The 17521-nt window shown below is 38.3% G+C and overlaps 1 protein-coding gene across 1 annotated transcript; it reads left to right on the top strand.

The window, feature by feature from the left end:
- The first annotated feature begins 1436 nt into the window (after window positions 1-1436).
- Window positions 1437-14428, top strand: LOC148215720 (vomeronasal type-2 receptor 26-like). The gene is made up of 6 exons (XM_088142410.1): window positions 1437-1627; window positions 2375-2666; window positions 5221-6081; window positions 6303-6530; window positions 7033-7159; window positions 13527-14428. Exons 1-6 carry the CDS (start codon window positions 1437-1439, stop codon window positions 14426-14428), a joined length of 2601 nt encoding a protein of 866 aa, XP_087998536.1.
- The last annotated feature ends 3093 nt before the right edge of the window (window positions 14429-17521 follow it).

The following is a 17521-nucleotide window of genomic DNA, read 5'->3' as shown; positions in this document are numbered from 1 at the left end:
CTTGGGGATTATCCTGAGCATCTGGTGGCCAGTTCATTCAAGATTTTGGTCACCCACTGGAATAAAGGGACATTCAGATTGCTTAACTGGATTAAATCAGAGTGGCCTCTCAGATCCACTGCAGGCCCTTGGTTTACTTACTCATGAGCTCGGGGAGATAAAGCAACCTACAGTTGAAGAAGATTTGTCTCAAGTCTGACCACACACTGGTCCAGGTACATGTATGAATACATAGTGGTAATTACATGAGAAAAATCTCACTCCCCAGACACTTGAGATTCCTTCTACGCTTTTCGAAGTCCATCCTAATAGGGTTTTAGTTGTTTTCTGCTCAAGAATTTCTAAGCTGTATTAACAGGAAAGCATTATTGTCAGTGGGCTAGTTAAGTAGACTTTATTAAACTTCCCTGGCAAACTCCTGTTCACTTGCTGAGTAAAAGAAATTTGAAGTAGGTTTTTCACTTTTTAAAAATTTTTAATGCCTACAAGGCTGAGTTATAAAATGAGTAGCCCACTTTTCATGTATAAAGCAGTGTCAAAGCAGGCTACGTCAGGAAAATAGATTTCTGCTGGTAGAATTTAATACAAATGTTCACCATAAGGAAGCCTATCAAAATACCATCAGATATTTACTTTCTTTTTGTCCTTCTCTGTGTCTCTGTGTGTGTTTGAAGAAATTAAGAACAGTTTATGACTCCATGCCTTTTATTCCTGTTTAAACAGAAATGCTCCCTATTTATATTACAATCAATCATTTGGTGGTCCCTCATTTCTGTGAAGTTCAAGTCTGGCCACACTAATTTTTCAATTGTCCAAAGTTGGCTCATTTTAACAGCAAGCCAGATTCAGAATAATACCTCAAACAAACCCATGAAAATCTCAAGCACATCTCGTGGCATCATCACTTCACCCACCATCACCATCAAACTGTTCCCAAAATATGAATGTGGCCTTCAATCACTCAAATATTCCCCATTCTTGATCCTTGCCCAATGTCCTAGTTCCTATACGAAGAGGAGAGAAACTCTAATTCAGCTCTGAAACCAATGATTTCTTCAGGACTTCCCTAGGGAACTGAACTCCAGCTTAATAGTTACCTTCTTGTTTGTGCATCTAAATTACTGTTTTTAAATCTGCTGTTTCTCTAAATCACACTGAATTTCAGTGCCCAGTAGAAGAACTAAGAAAATAGACTGATGTAGGATGTTGCTTCTCTCTCTTTCTCTTAAAATATCAATACCATTTAGAGTTGAAGAGAAATATGGCAGGCTTAAAGATGGGTAAGGATCCCCAAATCTGATCCTGGATACACCAAGATTCAGACTTAAAGAGTCAGGGTGTGTCAATTACAGAAACGCTAATGGCTTTGTCCTAGAAATAAGAGGGATTCTTTGAGATTTCCCCTTGTAATGGGGAGGGCACTTTTACTGGTCTTGATGCTAGTGCTGAGTCCCCATGTGGTGTGCATAGCTCATAGGTGCAGCATCTTTTATCCGTATCCTCCATATCACAAGTACCATCATCCAGGAGACCTTATGGTTGGTGGAATTGCATCTCAAGTTGGTCCAGTCTCTGAAACAATCACCTTTACAGACCACCCCCCACCAGTATTGCCTGGACAGTTGATGTAAGGAATGTAATTATTATTTGTTTATATTTTCCTGCATTTGTGATTGCTGAAAGAATGGATTATACCATTGCCATCAGAACATAATAGCTGATTGAGTTGGGAGAAATTAAGGAGATACTAAGAACAGCATTCTTTTCTCAATCAGGCAACAAATAGTGTGGAATATAATGAAATGTTTAAAGCAAACTTCCCAAAACTGAGTATTTCCAAATAGGTGGGCTTCCACTTCAATAATTCTCAGCCATTGCTACACTGGCTGGGCAATATGTGGGGCAGACAGCTAGGGGAATCCTGATATGGAGCTCTTTTGCATTTTTCTACACAGTCCTCCTATATAATATATATTAAGTCGCCTTCTATCTCATAAAACAATGACTCCTTCAAATATGCTGCAAAATCTACTCCAATTAACAACACAACAATTTCTGTGAGCCTGGCTCTATGCCAGAGAACTAATCTCTTTGTTTCTGAAAGCCACCTTATATATGTCAATTCCAGGCATTCCCTGTGCTTTATGTCTGAAATTATTCCTGCAGAAATGTCTGCGTTCTGACAATGAATATTATTTAAGCATATACAGCTGTAGATATGGATATATTAATTCTACATCCTTATAGTTGTTAATTTACAATGTCAAAAAAATAGGATTATTTAATGGAGCTGGCCTCTTATGCAATAACTACTGATTAGAATTTAAGAACAGGGAGAATATCTTTCTGATGTGCAGTGCAACTCTCATTGCAGTGGAGTCCCTAAGAATTACCAGCACATCTTGGCTTTGGCATTTGCAGTCAAGGAAATCAATGAAAACCCACAAATCTTACCCAACCTCACCTTGGGCTTCCATATTTATGATAGCTATGACAATGCTCAAAGGACCTATCAGGCCACCATGCTACTTCTATCAGCAGCTGAGAGACTGGTCCCCAACTACCTATGTAGCATCCAGAATAATGTCATAGCTGTTATTGGAGGTCTGGATGCCCAAATCTCCCTTCATGTGGCAACTATCTTGGATATCTATAAGATTCCACAGGTAGGACATCATTTGCTTGTAAAATTCATGCCAATTTTAGTGTCATACTTTCACAGTACAAGTTTCTTTTGCAGTGTTAAATATATTCAAATACATAGTTCAGGAATTGAAAAATAACTCTGTGAAATTTGACGTTTTTGACTTAAAAACAGAGTTAATTGTTTTTGTGCTGTACATTGGCCTCACATTGCCCAACTATTCGATTTATTGCAAATTGTTGAAAAAAGCTAGTTTTCCAGGGTCTGGGTTTTGATTTGGTTTTTGTTTTTGTTTTTGTTTTTAATATTAGTAAATAGCAGTCTGATTAAGAATAACTACAGGAAGTAGATCCAAACTGGGTGGCTGGATCTAAACAACCTGCATGATTTCATGCAAAATGGTATGCACTTTTTTGTGGTTCAGTGATTTCTTCAAAACTCAATAATTTTCTTAGCAAGGTGCATCATATTACATAATTAGGTGGTTCATTTAGCTGGATGCGTTATATTATACAGTATAACTGGGATTTCCTAACCTGTGTTATTGTTAAGCACGTGGTGTGAACTCAGCCAGTGAGCTGGAATGAGATCCACTCAAAATCAATCTCAGAAATTAATCCTCAATAAATTAAGACCCAATAGTGCCAAAGGAACCAATATGGACGTGATTACTGTAATTTGCAAAGTTTTTCAGTGATAAATTTCAAGAGAAATTCAACATACGTCTTGTTTCCTTTAAATTAGTTGAATCAAGCTCTGCATATTGGACGGTTTTTGTCATTTTGTTATTATCTTTCCTGTAAACCACCAGAGTCATTTCTACGAGATGAAGCATGACAAATTTGAAAGAGAGAAAGAGAGAGGGAGGGAGTGGGAGAGAGAGAGAGAGATAAATAGATAATTGGGGGTTCTTAATATTGTTAGAGACAATTGTTTTGGAAAAATATCTGTGATTTCATTATCTATAAAATTTAATTGCACATTAATAAATAATTATCTCCAACTAGATACAAAATATCCAGAATAATGTCAAAGCTGTTCTTGGTGGACTTGATTCCCAAATCTCCATTTATGTAACAACTGAGGGAGGATGATGGATCTGCCAAGATTCAATTCTGGTTTTTTTCTCTTTTCAGAACTCATGATTGCACTCATTTAATCTAAAACAATTATATTGAGCTAAGCTTTACACTGCTGCTGTTCCAATGTAAAAGCATTTTCCAAACTATTATTCCTATTCTTAAACTGGGAAGTTGCCCATGACATTCTCTCATCATTTCAAACTTGGTCACTGGACCAAAAAGCTTCTGGTTCCCTCCTCTAGTCTATCCTTTTCTTCTTTAATTTCCAGGTGATACCTGTTTCTGTCTGCAGCGCGAACTGCTATCCCCATTTCAGCAATTCAGGCACACACATACATGAACACACAGAAAAGTTCAGTGTATTAATATGAAGAGAGATTTGGTGGATAATTATATATAGCAGCTTGTCCTACCAGTTTTTGGCACTGATTGTCCTTGCTCATCTGTGCTGGTTGCTGCTTCTCTGGATGTTGGTAAACAAGGATGTGATAAGAGAGGATATGCTTAAGACTGATTGACTTCCCTCAACCTTTGGTTCCTCTTTTTGAATGTTTTATAAATGGAATTTATTTCCAAATGTCTACTGATGGCTAATCTGTCAATGTCAGTCTTCTAGAATTTCTCCTCCTTTCTTAGACCTGGCATAATATAAAATCTGTACCATTTGCCAGCTGAAACCATCAGTGCTGTGAAATTCAGGAAATGTCATTGTGTCTTTTGACTGCCAATTGATACTCATGGGTGTGTCCTATAAATCTTCTACTTCTTTCCTCTACATAGTAGTTTTCATCATCCTTACATTATATGTTGTAAATGAATGCTTTGTCTTCTTTAGCTAAAGGGTCTTAGGGTATGTCTAAAATGCTTTGAATATATTTTGTTACCTTGTGCACTATGGGGATGCCAAAGGGCTGTAGTAAGATCTTGGTTGTTTCTGCAATTTTTTTGATATATGGCAGAACATTTCCTTCCCTCAGTTTGTGATGACTATAGTGTGACTGGTTGTGTGGCTAGACATTTCTTTATATACCTACATTTTGTGTTCATATATAACAAAAGATGTTGCAAAAAATGAATTTTGGTGAAGTCTGCAAATCTAAGGGGTTTGTAACTAACACTAAAATAACAGGTTTCACTTTCAACAGAAGTAGAACTTTAACAATTTTAAAATCCTCTTTCTGTATTTTGAAAATATGAAACAGCAATTACCATCTACTCATTGGTTTTAGATAAATTCATATAAGTGATTCCTCCCGATCTGAAGCATCACTGAAATGGCATTCAACAGACTTCCAACACTTTCCATACTGTTATGCCTCCCATAGCTACAAATTCCAGAAATAGACATTCAGGGAATTCCCATCTCAAGAAGGCAGGCAGGCTGTTTTAAAGCATTGGAATAAGGATTATTGATTCAATATATGTTGATCGCTATGAACACTTAAAACTGTCATCTAGATGCTGCTCTTATGTTCTTTTCCTGTGTCTCTCTAGCTCATTTACAGCACTGCTCCAATCATGAATGATAAAACCCCAGGCCTTTCCTTTTATCAGATGTTACCCCCAGAAGCTCTTCAACATGAAGGGATTGTCTCACTGCTTCTGCATTTTAACTGGACATGGATTGGGATCCTGATCATGGACAATGACCAGGGAGAAAATTTTATACAAACAGTGATTCCTCTTTTTTCCGAAAATGGGGTTTGTGTTTCTTTCATTCAACGATTTCACAAGTTTACTGATTTTGCTAGACTTGATGACATCCTTCAGCAGGTTGCAAAAATCTGTGATCATGTCATGGGAGGTAAAGCTAATGCACTGCTATTTAATGGCGAATCCTTTGCTATGTGCTTTTTGTTATGGCTGCAGTATATTCCAAATATAAAAGAGGTGAGAAGTAAACCAAAAGGTATTGTGTGGATAATGACAGCACAGATGGAGTTCGGTTTAACCCCCTTTCAACATGCTTGGGATATCAAAATAATCGATGGGGCACTTTCCTTTACAGTGCACTCCACTGCTCTACCAGAGTTCAGATCATTTGTTGAGAAACAAAACCCCTTCATCGCAAAGGAAGATGGGTTTATCAGACAGTTCTGGCAAAATGCCTTTGCCTGTGTATTCCCAAACATAAGTATGAGTGATGTGGAAGAGAACATTTGCAACGGAAAAGAGAATTTAGGGAGCCTTCCTGGGCCCTTTTTTGAAATGGACATGACTGGCCACAGCTACAGTGTCTACAATGCTATTTATGCCATAGCTCATGCTTTACACACGCTATCTTCCTCTAGAAATGCTGAGAGATCAAGGATGGATAGAGTAGGAAGGAAGATTCATAGTCAAGACTTCTGGCAGGTAATAGGCATGTCCCTTAGTTCTATCTCACTTTTGACCAAAAATAATATCGGCTCTGGTCCTTATAATTCATATCCTTGACTGCATCTTCTGTTTATTGCAACGCAATGGGGAAAAAAGTACCTAGAATGCAACTATTTGCTTTTCAGTTTGGAAAATTATCAGCATAGAGACTGGAAATTTAGTCTTCCAAAATTCTTGCATTTTTCTTTTCAATTTAGCTCCACTATTTTCTCAGAAATGTTGCTTTTAACAATAGTGTTGGGGAACAGGTATCATTTGATCAGAATGGGATTGTAGAAGCTGGATTTGATATTATCAACTTGATTGCTTTCCCAAACAAATCTTTTCTTCGTGTGAAAGTTGGAAATGTGGATCATTCCGCTCATCCAGATAAAATATTAACCATCAATAATGACATCATTACATGGCACAGCTGGTTTAACCAGGTAGGATTATTATCCCTGTTTCTTCATTAACAGGTTTCTCTAATTTGATGTGAATTCATCATTAATAGTAAATTCTTACATAAAGTTATTTCCACATAAGCAACTTGGAGAACTCATCATGATATCCGATTATCTGTGGCATGAAGATGACCCATTTACAATTTTTAGGTAAAAGTTAGTGGGGCACCATGTCTTCATGATACAATTTGTCTCATTCCCAGCCCACTGTGGGCCCAGGCTACACTTATCCTTAGCAGTCCAGGGTTTTTTCTCTCTTTTCATAAGTCATGATTGCACTTCTTTAACCTAAAAACAATTATATGTACTTAACTGAGCTTTATACTGCTGCTTTTACAGTGTAAAAATGCTTTCCAAACTATTATTCCTATCCCTCAACTGGGAAGATGCCCATGACATCCTCTCATCATTTCCAAGGTGTCCACTGGACTAAAAACCTTCCAGCTCCCTCCTCCAATGTATCATTTTCCTCTTTCATGTCCAGGCGATGCCCATTTCTGTCTGCAGTGAGAGCTGTTATCCCGGTTTCAGCAAAAAAGTGAAGGAAGGAGAGCCATTTTGCTGCTATGACTGCATCCCGTGCCCAGAAGGGAGAATTTCAACCAAGAATGGTGAGAGATGCTCATCCACTCCTGATTTTTTCTAAAGAAATCCATACAAGAGTTAATTCATTTTTATTAAATTCAACATGGCGTGAGCTCTAAAATATGGAGTAGATGTTTTCTAAACCTGAGGATTAATAATTTCTCCTCTCTGGAACATTGAAGTATAAATGAATAATTATCAGTGAGGATGATGCTGATGATGACTAAATTAAGTTACCAGTTCTTCATTTACACCCTAAAAGCTATCATCCATCTATTTATGAAGCATCACTGCAATTGTGTATCTATCACTGAACACTGTTTAGATCATTTTTCCCATCTTCCACTGCCTTGATCTGTTGGACTATAATTCCAGTCCTACCCAGTTCATATAATAAAAATAACTGAAGTCCAATAGATCTGCAGTGTTCTTAGGTCTCTCTATCCATTCACTTTTAGTTCATGTGTTTTGGAATTCACTCCTCATTCTTTCTCTCTACATCACCCAGCCATCTCAATGCACTTCTTTGAAACTGATCCCTCGCTTGTGTCTTCCATCCACAGTCATTCAGCAGCCATTCAGTTTTTCCCCCAGTTCTTCTTCTTTACCACACACATATCAAAATGGTCTAGATCAGTGTTTTTTAACCTTTGCAACTTGAAGATGCGTGGACTTCAAGTCCCAGAATTCCTCAGCCAGCATGGCTGGCTGGGGAATTCTGGGACTTGAAGTCCACACATCTTCAAGTTGCTAAGGTTGAGAAACACTGGTCTAGACAATTTTGCTTCACTCTCCAATCATCCCTTTTAGGCAAAGGTTTTGGAGAAAGTGTCAGATTGTAGCTTCAGAGGGTCCTGGAGGAAGCGATTTGTCTGCACCCAGTCAGGCTTCAGGCTGAGATTGAACACAAAGAGCATTGATCACACTCACTGATGATCTTTGCACGCCCATGTGAAACCTCTGCTGCTCTTTCTATATAACAGTGTGGGCAAAAGCATGCTCTTATACACACATATTTTCACTTCTTTCAACGTTCCTCTCAAGAGTTGGACCAGTATTTGTACATCTTGACATTTCACCATTAATTTTCTCTTCTTTAGCAAATAATTTACCAAGGGGAACACAATCATCTATTTGTCCTGGTCTTTTGCCATTTATGTATAACATGAAAAACTTTACATTAATTTTAAGATCTGTATTGCTTGTTTCATCATGCTCCTTGTTGCAAAATATCAAAAATTCAGTGGAAATGAGTTAAGATTTTACCCAACAACGTGGCATCATCTGCAGAGAAAAGTATGCATGCATTCATGCCTTAATATTCTCCAGAAAGCATTTCAAGTCCTCAGTGAGCTGAAAGATTAACAGGAAACCTCTTGAGCAAGTCACAGTTTTTAAGTACCTTGCCATCCCCTTTCAATCATCTACTTACTCAATCAATCAGGCAAAAGACCTTCTTATAAAAGCCCAAAAGGCATATTTGGCAATTATTAAATATGCATATCAATACAGATATATACCAGAAGCCATCCCATTATTCAAAGCTAAAGCACTGGGCTCCAAGTTATATGGTGCCCAGTTATGTATTTATAAGGAAGTTTCTAGGTTAGAAGCTATCCAATTCAAATTTTCAAAGGCCATAACCTGGATTCCTGTTCTACCCTTAACCCACTTATCCACCTGCAATTAGGCTATATCTCCTTTAGGGCCCATCTGAGGCTCTGTCACCTCAGATACCGGTTGAAGGAAATTCTTTGGAGAACATATTTTTGTTCATATTCTACCTTTTGGCTAAGATCAAGTGTAATATCACTGCTTCACTTCATCTTATTAGATAGGTTTGAATCTTCCCAAAGAAGTGAAGTGCATTTTGATCTATCTTACTACAGCTTTTCTCTTCCAGCATTAAGTGATCTCACCCTTGATATAGCCATAGGCCCCCTTTAGTGGAGGATCTGGGACCTAAATCTCCAGACAGATGGAACGAGAGTTTCCCTCCTCGGTTACAGCTCAGTACTCATCCTTCTCTGCTCCATTCCCAGATCCTTTTATACAATTTCACCTATTTCACATAGGAGACTCTTCCCTTTAGCCTGAATCTTCAACAGATAAAATCCATACAGATATTTAAAAGAAATAGAGTAGATAAAGAAAAATGGTGAGAAAAGAAAAATATAATTCTCCTTTTTCAGCAAAAAGTCCATAAGGGGTTTCCAGGTACTAATAAATGTAGTCTTTCTCAAATCAAACAAGTCAGCTCTGCCCTCTCTGCTAGTTCTCTCATCTTCATCACTCATTCCTCCATTTTGGGTATTTCAGAGTCTTTCTATTTTTGCACATATAGCCATCTCGCAGCAGTGATCATATATAAAAGAAGTTTTCTGTGACCCTTTTCTAATTCTCTATCCACTAATCCCAGCAAGAAAAGTTCTGGTTTCAACTGAATGTTGATCTGTAAAATTCTTTCTGTCGTTATATGTATCTGAACCCAAAATCTTCTGGCTTTTTTCCAAGACCACCAGGCATGATAAAATGACCCTTTTTGTTACCACATTTCCAGGATAAATTTGAAGTACCTTTATACATTCTAGATCATTTTTCTGGACCTCAATGAATGAATGATCAATAGAGTAACAACTGGTCAATACATCAGTATCCTCTAAGAAAAACACACTTGTATCTGTTTCAGTAAAGAAGTCAAACCTGTTTCACGTGTACTACTAAAAGGGCCTCTGTACATTAAATGGAGGATAGAAATCAAGACACCAATTGTTATAAATCCTATTTTTTAATTTATACTGAGCAGGAGGTTCTCATTTTCCTCCTAGGAGATCAAAGTTCAAGTGATAGAGTTGAATTCTTATTTGAATTTTAAATGTGAAAATAAAAGAAGTTTAAAATTAAAATAAGAATTAAATCACTTCATCTGTTTCCAATAATCTTGCTAAATTTTTAGCAGTGACCATGGCTTCAGGGGTCTTCCTTACACTACTAATTCCTTCAGCCTTTTTTGCATGAGTTTTTTTATTTTATATTGTTTTATATTTGATATGTTGTAATATGGCCCTTTTTGGTTCAGGATACAAATTTGTATCCTGAACCAACATACCTCTAATGTCACTACAAACATTCCTCATGTATTTATTCATATTAAGCAACCAAGAGCACATCACTCACTTGTGATGTGTCTTACTCCCTGGCTTATGCTAAACCATTTGCTAAGCATTCCATTTATTCTCACGCATGTTTTATTTCAATCATACGCTGTTGTTATCACATTTAGCAAGCAACCTTCAACTCCAAATTTCTGCAAGTTCCATTCTTCAACCTTTTGATCACCTACTTCCTATCACTCAACAAACTCTTTGTTCACATTCTGTGAAGCCCTTAGGGGCCAGCTGAATCAGAAAGTTAAAACCACTGGAAGTTCTGGAATGATTTTTGTGACTAGTTGGTTAAAGGAATAGAATCCTGAAAGCTTGCTAACATGATTCTCCACATCAACGAATACCTACTCTAATTAAGGCAACCTTACTCTAAGTCTCTTTCTTGTGCTTCTCTTCCCCCTTGGACTACAGAATCTTTTTTATAATGGACTTCCTTCCTCCCCCTTGCTCTCAGGGTCTGTTAGATATTCTGCCATACTATTTCTCACTTTAGACTCCCTCTCCCTCTTCACTATGAAATCCACTGGGAGCAATCATTCCCTACCCCTCCCCAGAACAAGAAGAAGGGCCAGGCATGTCCTCAAAGAGAACACACAAGGCCAAAAGGGAAGAATCTCAATGTACCTCCCTCCTGTCTTCTGCCAAAGTGTGAAACAGCAATTTATAAGATGGGCATGGCAGGGAATAAGGTGTCCTCTTGTCCTTGATGATCAAATTTGGGCAAGGCAGGAGGCAGTTCAGAAGAATGAGGCTTGGGCAGAAATTTCAGATGGAACTTTGGAACCATCTTCCTGAAGAATGTGGTGAGCACCAGACCCTGCAGGCCTTAAAGAAAGTGGCCAAGATCTGGCTTTTTCCCCAGGTCTTGGCCAGAAGGAATCCCCATTTTGAGGTGGTATACTCTACCTTAGCCATGTTTGCCATCTATTGGTTTTAATGATATGCTTTGTTTTGGTATTTGTTGGCGTTGACTTTTCTTCTTTCTTTGTATGTCACCAAGAGCCACGTTGTCTGAAATGGGCAGCCATAAAAGTGCTTTAAATCAAGAAATATACTGGCAAATAGGTCAGAGCACATGTACATCCATCATTCCTTCCCAGTCTTTGGGCAGCCCTTCTAATGAAGCAAATATTCTAACCTCCCCTTCCTGCATCTAGAGGCCAGGATACCTTCATTCTGCCAAATACCTTCCCAGGCCCACTTCACAAGTTGATCCCCCTGTAGGTTTCCCTTTCCCTCTCATTTTCTTTCCCTTCATATAGCTGAACAGTAATAGTGTTCTTCCAATTGTCAGTCACAGATGCAGTCTTACACAAACAGAAACAACCTGTACAACCATTCCACAAGCAATCCACATCTGTATCTCAACATGTAATAATAATCTTTAGATTAATATCAATATCTGCATCCTTACCCTTTTTAACATTCTCACAAAATGTAAATCACTTTCTTTTGATTACATTCATTTCAAGCCCATTTTTCAACATATCATTGTTATTCCCATACAAATCTCTGAAATATTCTTTCAAGCATTTCCTCACCTCAGTTTTAAGAGAAATCATTTCACCACTGATTTCTAATTCCATTCAGTCTGCTGGAGATTCCTTCTCTGGATCTCTTCCCCACTTATGAAACCATCTTTTATTTCCATCAAAATTTGTCTGCATTTTCTCTGTTTAATTTTAATTCTTCCTGATCTTCTTCCACTACATTCTTTGAAACTACATTCTTTTCTCTCCCTACATGAAAGGCAGTAGTTTTGTCTCAACCTCATTTTTTTCAGCAATCTCTTGGATGTGTTTGTTCCCAACCACATTTTCTTTCGCTTATCATTCCATCAAACATCCTTTTTCATATTTCCCAAAGGTGAGGCCACACATTTCTGTGGCACTCTGTATCATTCTTCAATTATTCTGGTTTTACTCTCATTACTTTACTTTTTTTCCCTTTTCCACCAGATCCATTTTTTCTGAGCCTTATTCCTGACACTACCAAAAAATCTTCTCTCCCACATTCAGTATCCTTCATGAATTCTCTCAATCTTTCATCCTAAAAAATCACATCATCTTTTTACATTGATATTCATTTCTTAGCATGTGAAGGCATGAACAGACAGGTGCTTAAAATGTATTCAGAACAGATGGATCTTTCTATAAGCAGATACTCACACACTCCTAACAACCTATTGTAGGTAACAACCAATTAATATTTTCATAGCTCTTTTGTTCATTTAAAAAACCTGTTTCTTTGCTTCCCTGAACATATTCACTCTACAAGATCAGACAAATTTCATGCACATTTATTACAGGCTTCCCTTCCTATTAATTTCACAGATACGCTATATATTTTTCTGTCTTTCTTTCATTACATTAATTTTATTTATTTATTTATATTTCAAATTCCTCATCAACCATCTCACTACGGAGCGACTCTCTGGTATGTAATTTCATACTCGTAAACATTTCCTGCTCCTGAATTCTATGTCACAATCTTTGATATGCCTTTGATATCCCAGAGGGGCCCATAGCTGTTGACCTCTCTCATCCATTAGGGCTTTGATTAACAGAAAAACCCACATAACATTTATTACAAAGACAAAGAAGGGTTAGACTAGGTTCCCAACCTTAGTTATACCTAGGGCTTGTGTAACCTTCTCTGCTAACAATAAATACAGTATTGGTCAAATCTGAGACCTTCTGCCGTGTAAGCATAGACCTGAAGAACAGATTTAACTGTACAGACAGTTAACTGTCCAGAAACTGTTTAATACAAAATATATTCTCTTTTCCAGAGAATACCTTAAGGGCCAAAATGCTATAGCTTTTATTCAGTCAAGTAGGATTAATATGCACTGTACATATAGAGAGGATAAAGGAAAATATTTTTCATGATTTACTGGGGCCTTAGTTTTTTCAATCCATTTGTCAGATGATAGATGGATGGATGGATGGATGGATGGATGGATGGATGGATGGATGGATGGATATAAATATTAATAAAACAAATATCAACCACTATTAAATAAAATCAATAAAATTTGTGTGCCAATTAAATTTAGCATGAATCTTGGTAATCATAAAATTTTATAAAGATTGCCAATGATTATAAAGAATATACATTTATGATCATCAATTAGCTTTATGCTTATAATGTTTTGATTATGCCATGTTTGACAGATATACAGAATATGTATGAAAATAACACCACATCAATTCTTCTTTTTCAGACACAAATGAATGTACTAGATGCAAAGACAAATACTATCCAAACAAGAAACACAACTTTTGTATTCTCAAAAGTATTAGCTTCTTGAATTATAAGGAACCTTTAGGGATCAGTTTAGCCTGTCTTGCACATTCTCTTTCTTTGACTACAGTTCTTGTGCTTGGAGCATTTCTGAGGCACCACAACACTCCCATTGTTGTAGCCAACAACCGGGACCTGACCTACACTCTCCTCATCGCCCTCCTGCTCTGCTTCCTTTCGGCACTCCTATTCATTGGCCCCCCAGGAAAATGGACCTGTCTCCTCCGACAAACAACTTTTGGCATGGTCTTCTCGGTGGCTGTTTCTTCAGTCTTGGCAAAAACCATCACAGTGGTTCTGGCTTTTATGGCCACCAAACCAGGATCCCGGATGAGGAAGTGGGTGGGGAAAAAACTAACTAATTGCATTATTGTTTCCTGCTCCCTCATCCAAGCAGGCATTTGTACTCTGTGGCTGACAATGGCTCCCCCATTCCCAGATGCTGATATGACCTCAGTGACTAAAGAAATTATCCTGCAGTGTAACGAAGGCTCTGTGACCATGTTTTATTGTGTGCTTGGCTATATGGGCTTCCTGGCTCTTATCAGCTTCACCACAGCTTTTCTTGCCAGGAAATTACCTGACAGTTTCAATGAAGCCAAGTTCATCACCTTCAGCATGTTGGTCTTTTGCAGTGTTTGGTTGTCCTTTGTCCCAGCATACCTGAGCTCCAAGGGGAAATACATGGTGGCTGTGGAGATCTTCTCCATCTTAGCCTCTGGTGCTGGGCTTCTGGGTTGCATCTTTTTCCCCAAATGTTACATCATTGTGTTTCAGCCAGACCTAAACAACAGGGAACAACTAATCAGAAGAGGGGACTGATTAATAATCAGTCTCTTTCATCCTCTATCAGAGGTTTTTCATTTAGATTTTTGCATTTCTAGGCAATGTAGAATATTCAACAAAATATCGCTCTCAGATCCTGATTGATATAATTTGTCTGCATTTTCCAAATATTCTTAGTTACTTTTATTTGGAAAGCAAAATCAAGATTTAACTAAAGGGGAATGATGTATCCTTCCTTTTCTTATCAGTTCTTGAGACTTTATCCTCTTTTTCAGCAACTTCTCTCAAGTATATTCACTTTTTGTTCCTATATTACTTACTTCCCGATGAGAAGGAATGTCAGTGACTACATTATTGTTATAGTATCATGTACCACCTTTCTGGAACTGGTCAGAAACCAATGAGTAAGTAAACCTTGAAGGAGACTAGTGCACAAGTCACTCTTTGCGTAAGAAGGGCCATGACTAAATTTGAAAAATAAATAAATAAATGCTCTCATTTTTTCAGGGTCAGTGAATGGGTAGAAGAACACACATCAGTTTGGTGGGCTTAGTTGATCAGGACAGCAAGAATCCAAAGAATGTGAAGAAGTATCTGTCATACAATTGACCCCATGAGGTTTAGTGAAAAGTGGCCCTGAAAGGGTTGCAAAAGGTTTATGATCTGGATTTAAATTCTCAACTACCATTTCTACTAATTCTGTAACTATCAACTATGACATATGGCTAGCCTGCCTGGAATATAATAGACAGAGATAATCTCATCATGTTTGTCCTGATCTCAGTGACAGACTCACAGCTTGACAATTGCTCAGCAGCAACAGAGTGTCTTCCTTCCTTATGCAGTGGTCAGGAGGATGTGGCATCTTGCTCTCAGGTTCAAAGAGGCTGCCAACCATTATTAGTCACTTAGCTACAGCTCCACCCTTGCTATAACATCAAAGAGAAATGCAAAGGCAAATGGATTTCTTGCCTACAACTATGCATTACCCAGCTTTACAGATGTAGGACAGCAAGCTTCATCTACAGCTATGGCAGCCGTAATCTGGGACATTGCCCACTGTAGCCTAGCATCTCAGCCTTTAGACTGTTAACTGATTAAGACATTTGTGTTAACCTATAAACTATTAATGGTAACTATTGAACAACAAATGGCTATTATCTTATCATTTATGCCATTAAGCACAAAAATTATTTAATAAATTATATTGATTGGATGCTAATTTTAGTTTCATTTTTGGACTTCCTGAATGTGTAAGTCTCCTTAAAAATCAATAGCATTTGATGCTGTTTGCACTTTCAGTGTAGAAGAGCCTAGTTCATTACTGAAGGAGAGAATGGGGGCAGTACCGTTGTTTGAAATGTGTGTTTCCATTCTTACATGAAGTTGGGAATTTGCAGGCATGAGTTGCCATGTAGTTCTAGAACTGCAAGCAAAGTTAAGGATTGCTTGGCGGGGTACTACCATATAATTGGTGGCAAACTAGCTGTTTGTAGGTAGCTTTTGACATTCAACAAATTAATTTATTCTATGCAAAATTAATGTATAAAATTCCCCTCCTCAATGAGTCTCTAACCCAAAGTGCCTTTGTTAAGTTGAAGTGTAACCCAGCACACCACAAAGATTTTGTTGTCAAACTTGGTAATAGGAAATGAAAAGCCAATACTCCACTGAATAAGCAATTCACCTTTTTCAGTGCAAAACAGGTTGAGGGAGAGAGAGAGCCTCAGTTTCAGTTTCTCAACAGGAAAAAAAATTAAGAAGTATCAGATTACCAAAGGGTAGGGTGGGATGAGAAGCTTTTATCATGCTCATGGCTTTTAGAGTTTCCCAATACCCTCCTGGCTACTCTTCCTTTGAAGCTTAGAGTGGAAGGAAAATAAGGAGTCTGAATCCTGGAGCTTAGGAAGGGTGCTCTCTTCAGGGTACAATGCCAGGTTTGGCCAGGAAACAAGGATTAGCACAGCAAGGCACTGGCAAATAGTTTATTGACAAGCAGTGATCCCCCTTCCACCCATGAGAAGGTCCAGCATATCTCACAGAATCAGTGATATAATGGCTAGAAATTGTCATCAGCAAGCAACAGGAGGCGCGAAGGAAAGACTTTCACTTTTGTCATTTCACAGCTGAAGAAATGGAAAACTTTGGCATTAGCCATGCCTATGTTCTAGGAGGAGGTAGGATAGCCATGTCCCCCACTCAAAGAACAAAGAATAAAAAAAATCTCCCTCATATTTTGTGAAGATAGCTGGCAACTGAAAAGAGAGGCTTCATTTGAACTTGGCAAATGCACAGGAGCAAACCTTCCAGTACTGCAGCTCAGGCAAGACGTATCCCAAGCCATGTACTTTGCTTCTGCAAGCTCCCCTGGGGAATTCTTTGGGCAGCTAAGTCAAAAGTGCCAGTTGGGTCTGCTGCTTCGATGTCATTCCCACACTGCCCAACTCCAATTGCTGGGTGCTGCTGGAGTTGCTCCAAGTTGTAATGTTGGGGGACTTTAAAATAACTTCCCTTGATAAGTGGTCTGGACTGTTCCAGCATTTTATGGCCACATGACAACCACAGACCAACCCAACTTATCAAGGCCCTACACAAATGAGAGGACACACACAATATGTAGTTTTTTCTCAGGGCCTACTTACCCTGAAAAACATTATCCCTTGACATGCAGATCATTCTCTGACTGCTGCAGGGTTTTGAGGTGTGACTTTCCCAAGAGGGAAAGAACCTATTAAAATGGTCCACCTTGATGGATCCTGTAAGTATTCTGAGGACTCCTGGGAATTTTCCTGAGCATCTGATGGGGAGTTCAATCAAGACTCTGGTCACCCACTGGAATACAGGGACATTCAGATTGCTTAACTGGATTGAATCAGAGTGGCCTCTCACATCCACTCTCCACCTCTTGCTTTACTTACTCAAGAGGACAAAGAGATAAAGCAACCAAGAGTGCCACTTGGGGAAGATTTGTCTCAAGTCTGACCAAACACTGGTACAGGTGCATGTGTGAATACACAGTGGTAATTACAGCAGCAAAAGGGAAATCTTTGGCCACACTTATAGGGTTGGTAGAATGCCACCCAGTTGTCTTTTTTAAGGTGATTCATTCCCTTCTTGGAAAGGATGTTC

The sequence above is a fragment of the Python bivittatus genome, unplaced genomic scaffold (genome assembly GCF_059951505.1).
Source record: "Python bivittatus isolate LINGU-HERP-01145 unplaced genomic scaffold, Pbiv_v1 ctg000440_np1212, whole genome shotgun sequence".
Lineage (NCBI taxonomy): Eukaryota > Metazoa > Chordata > Lepidosauria > Squamata > Pythonidae > Python > Python bivittatus.
This window is presented reverse-complemented; position numbering and strand designations above follow the sequence as displayed.

What these genes read in the sequence shown, in the direction of transcription:
- LOC148215720 (XM_088142410.1), top strand. Translation starts at nt 1,437, where the DNA reads ATGCTAGTGCTGAGTCCCCATGTGGTGTGCATAGCTCATAGGTGCAGC. An exon ending in ATAGTCAAGACTTCTGGCAG is followed by an intron (nt 6,082 to 6,302) that starts GTAATAGGCATG and finishes TTTTCAATTTAG; the next exon opens with CTCCACTATTTTCTCAGAAA. An exon ending in GAGAATTTCAACCAAGAATG is followed by an intron (nt 7,160 to 13,526) that starts GTGAGAGATGCT and finishes CTTCTTTTTCAG; the next exon opens with ACACAAATGAATGTACTAGA.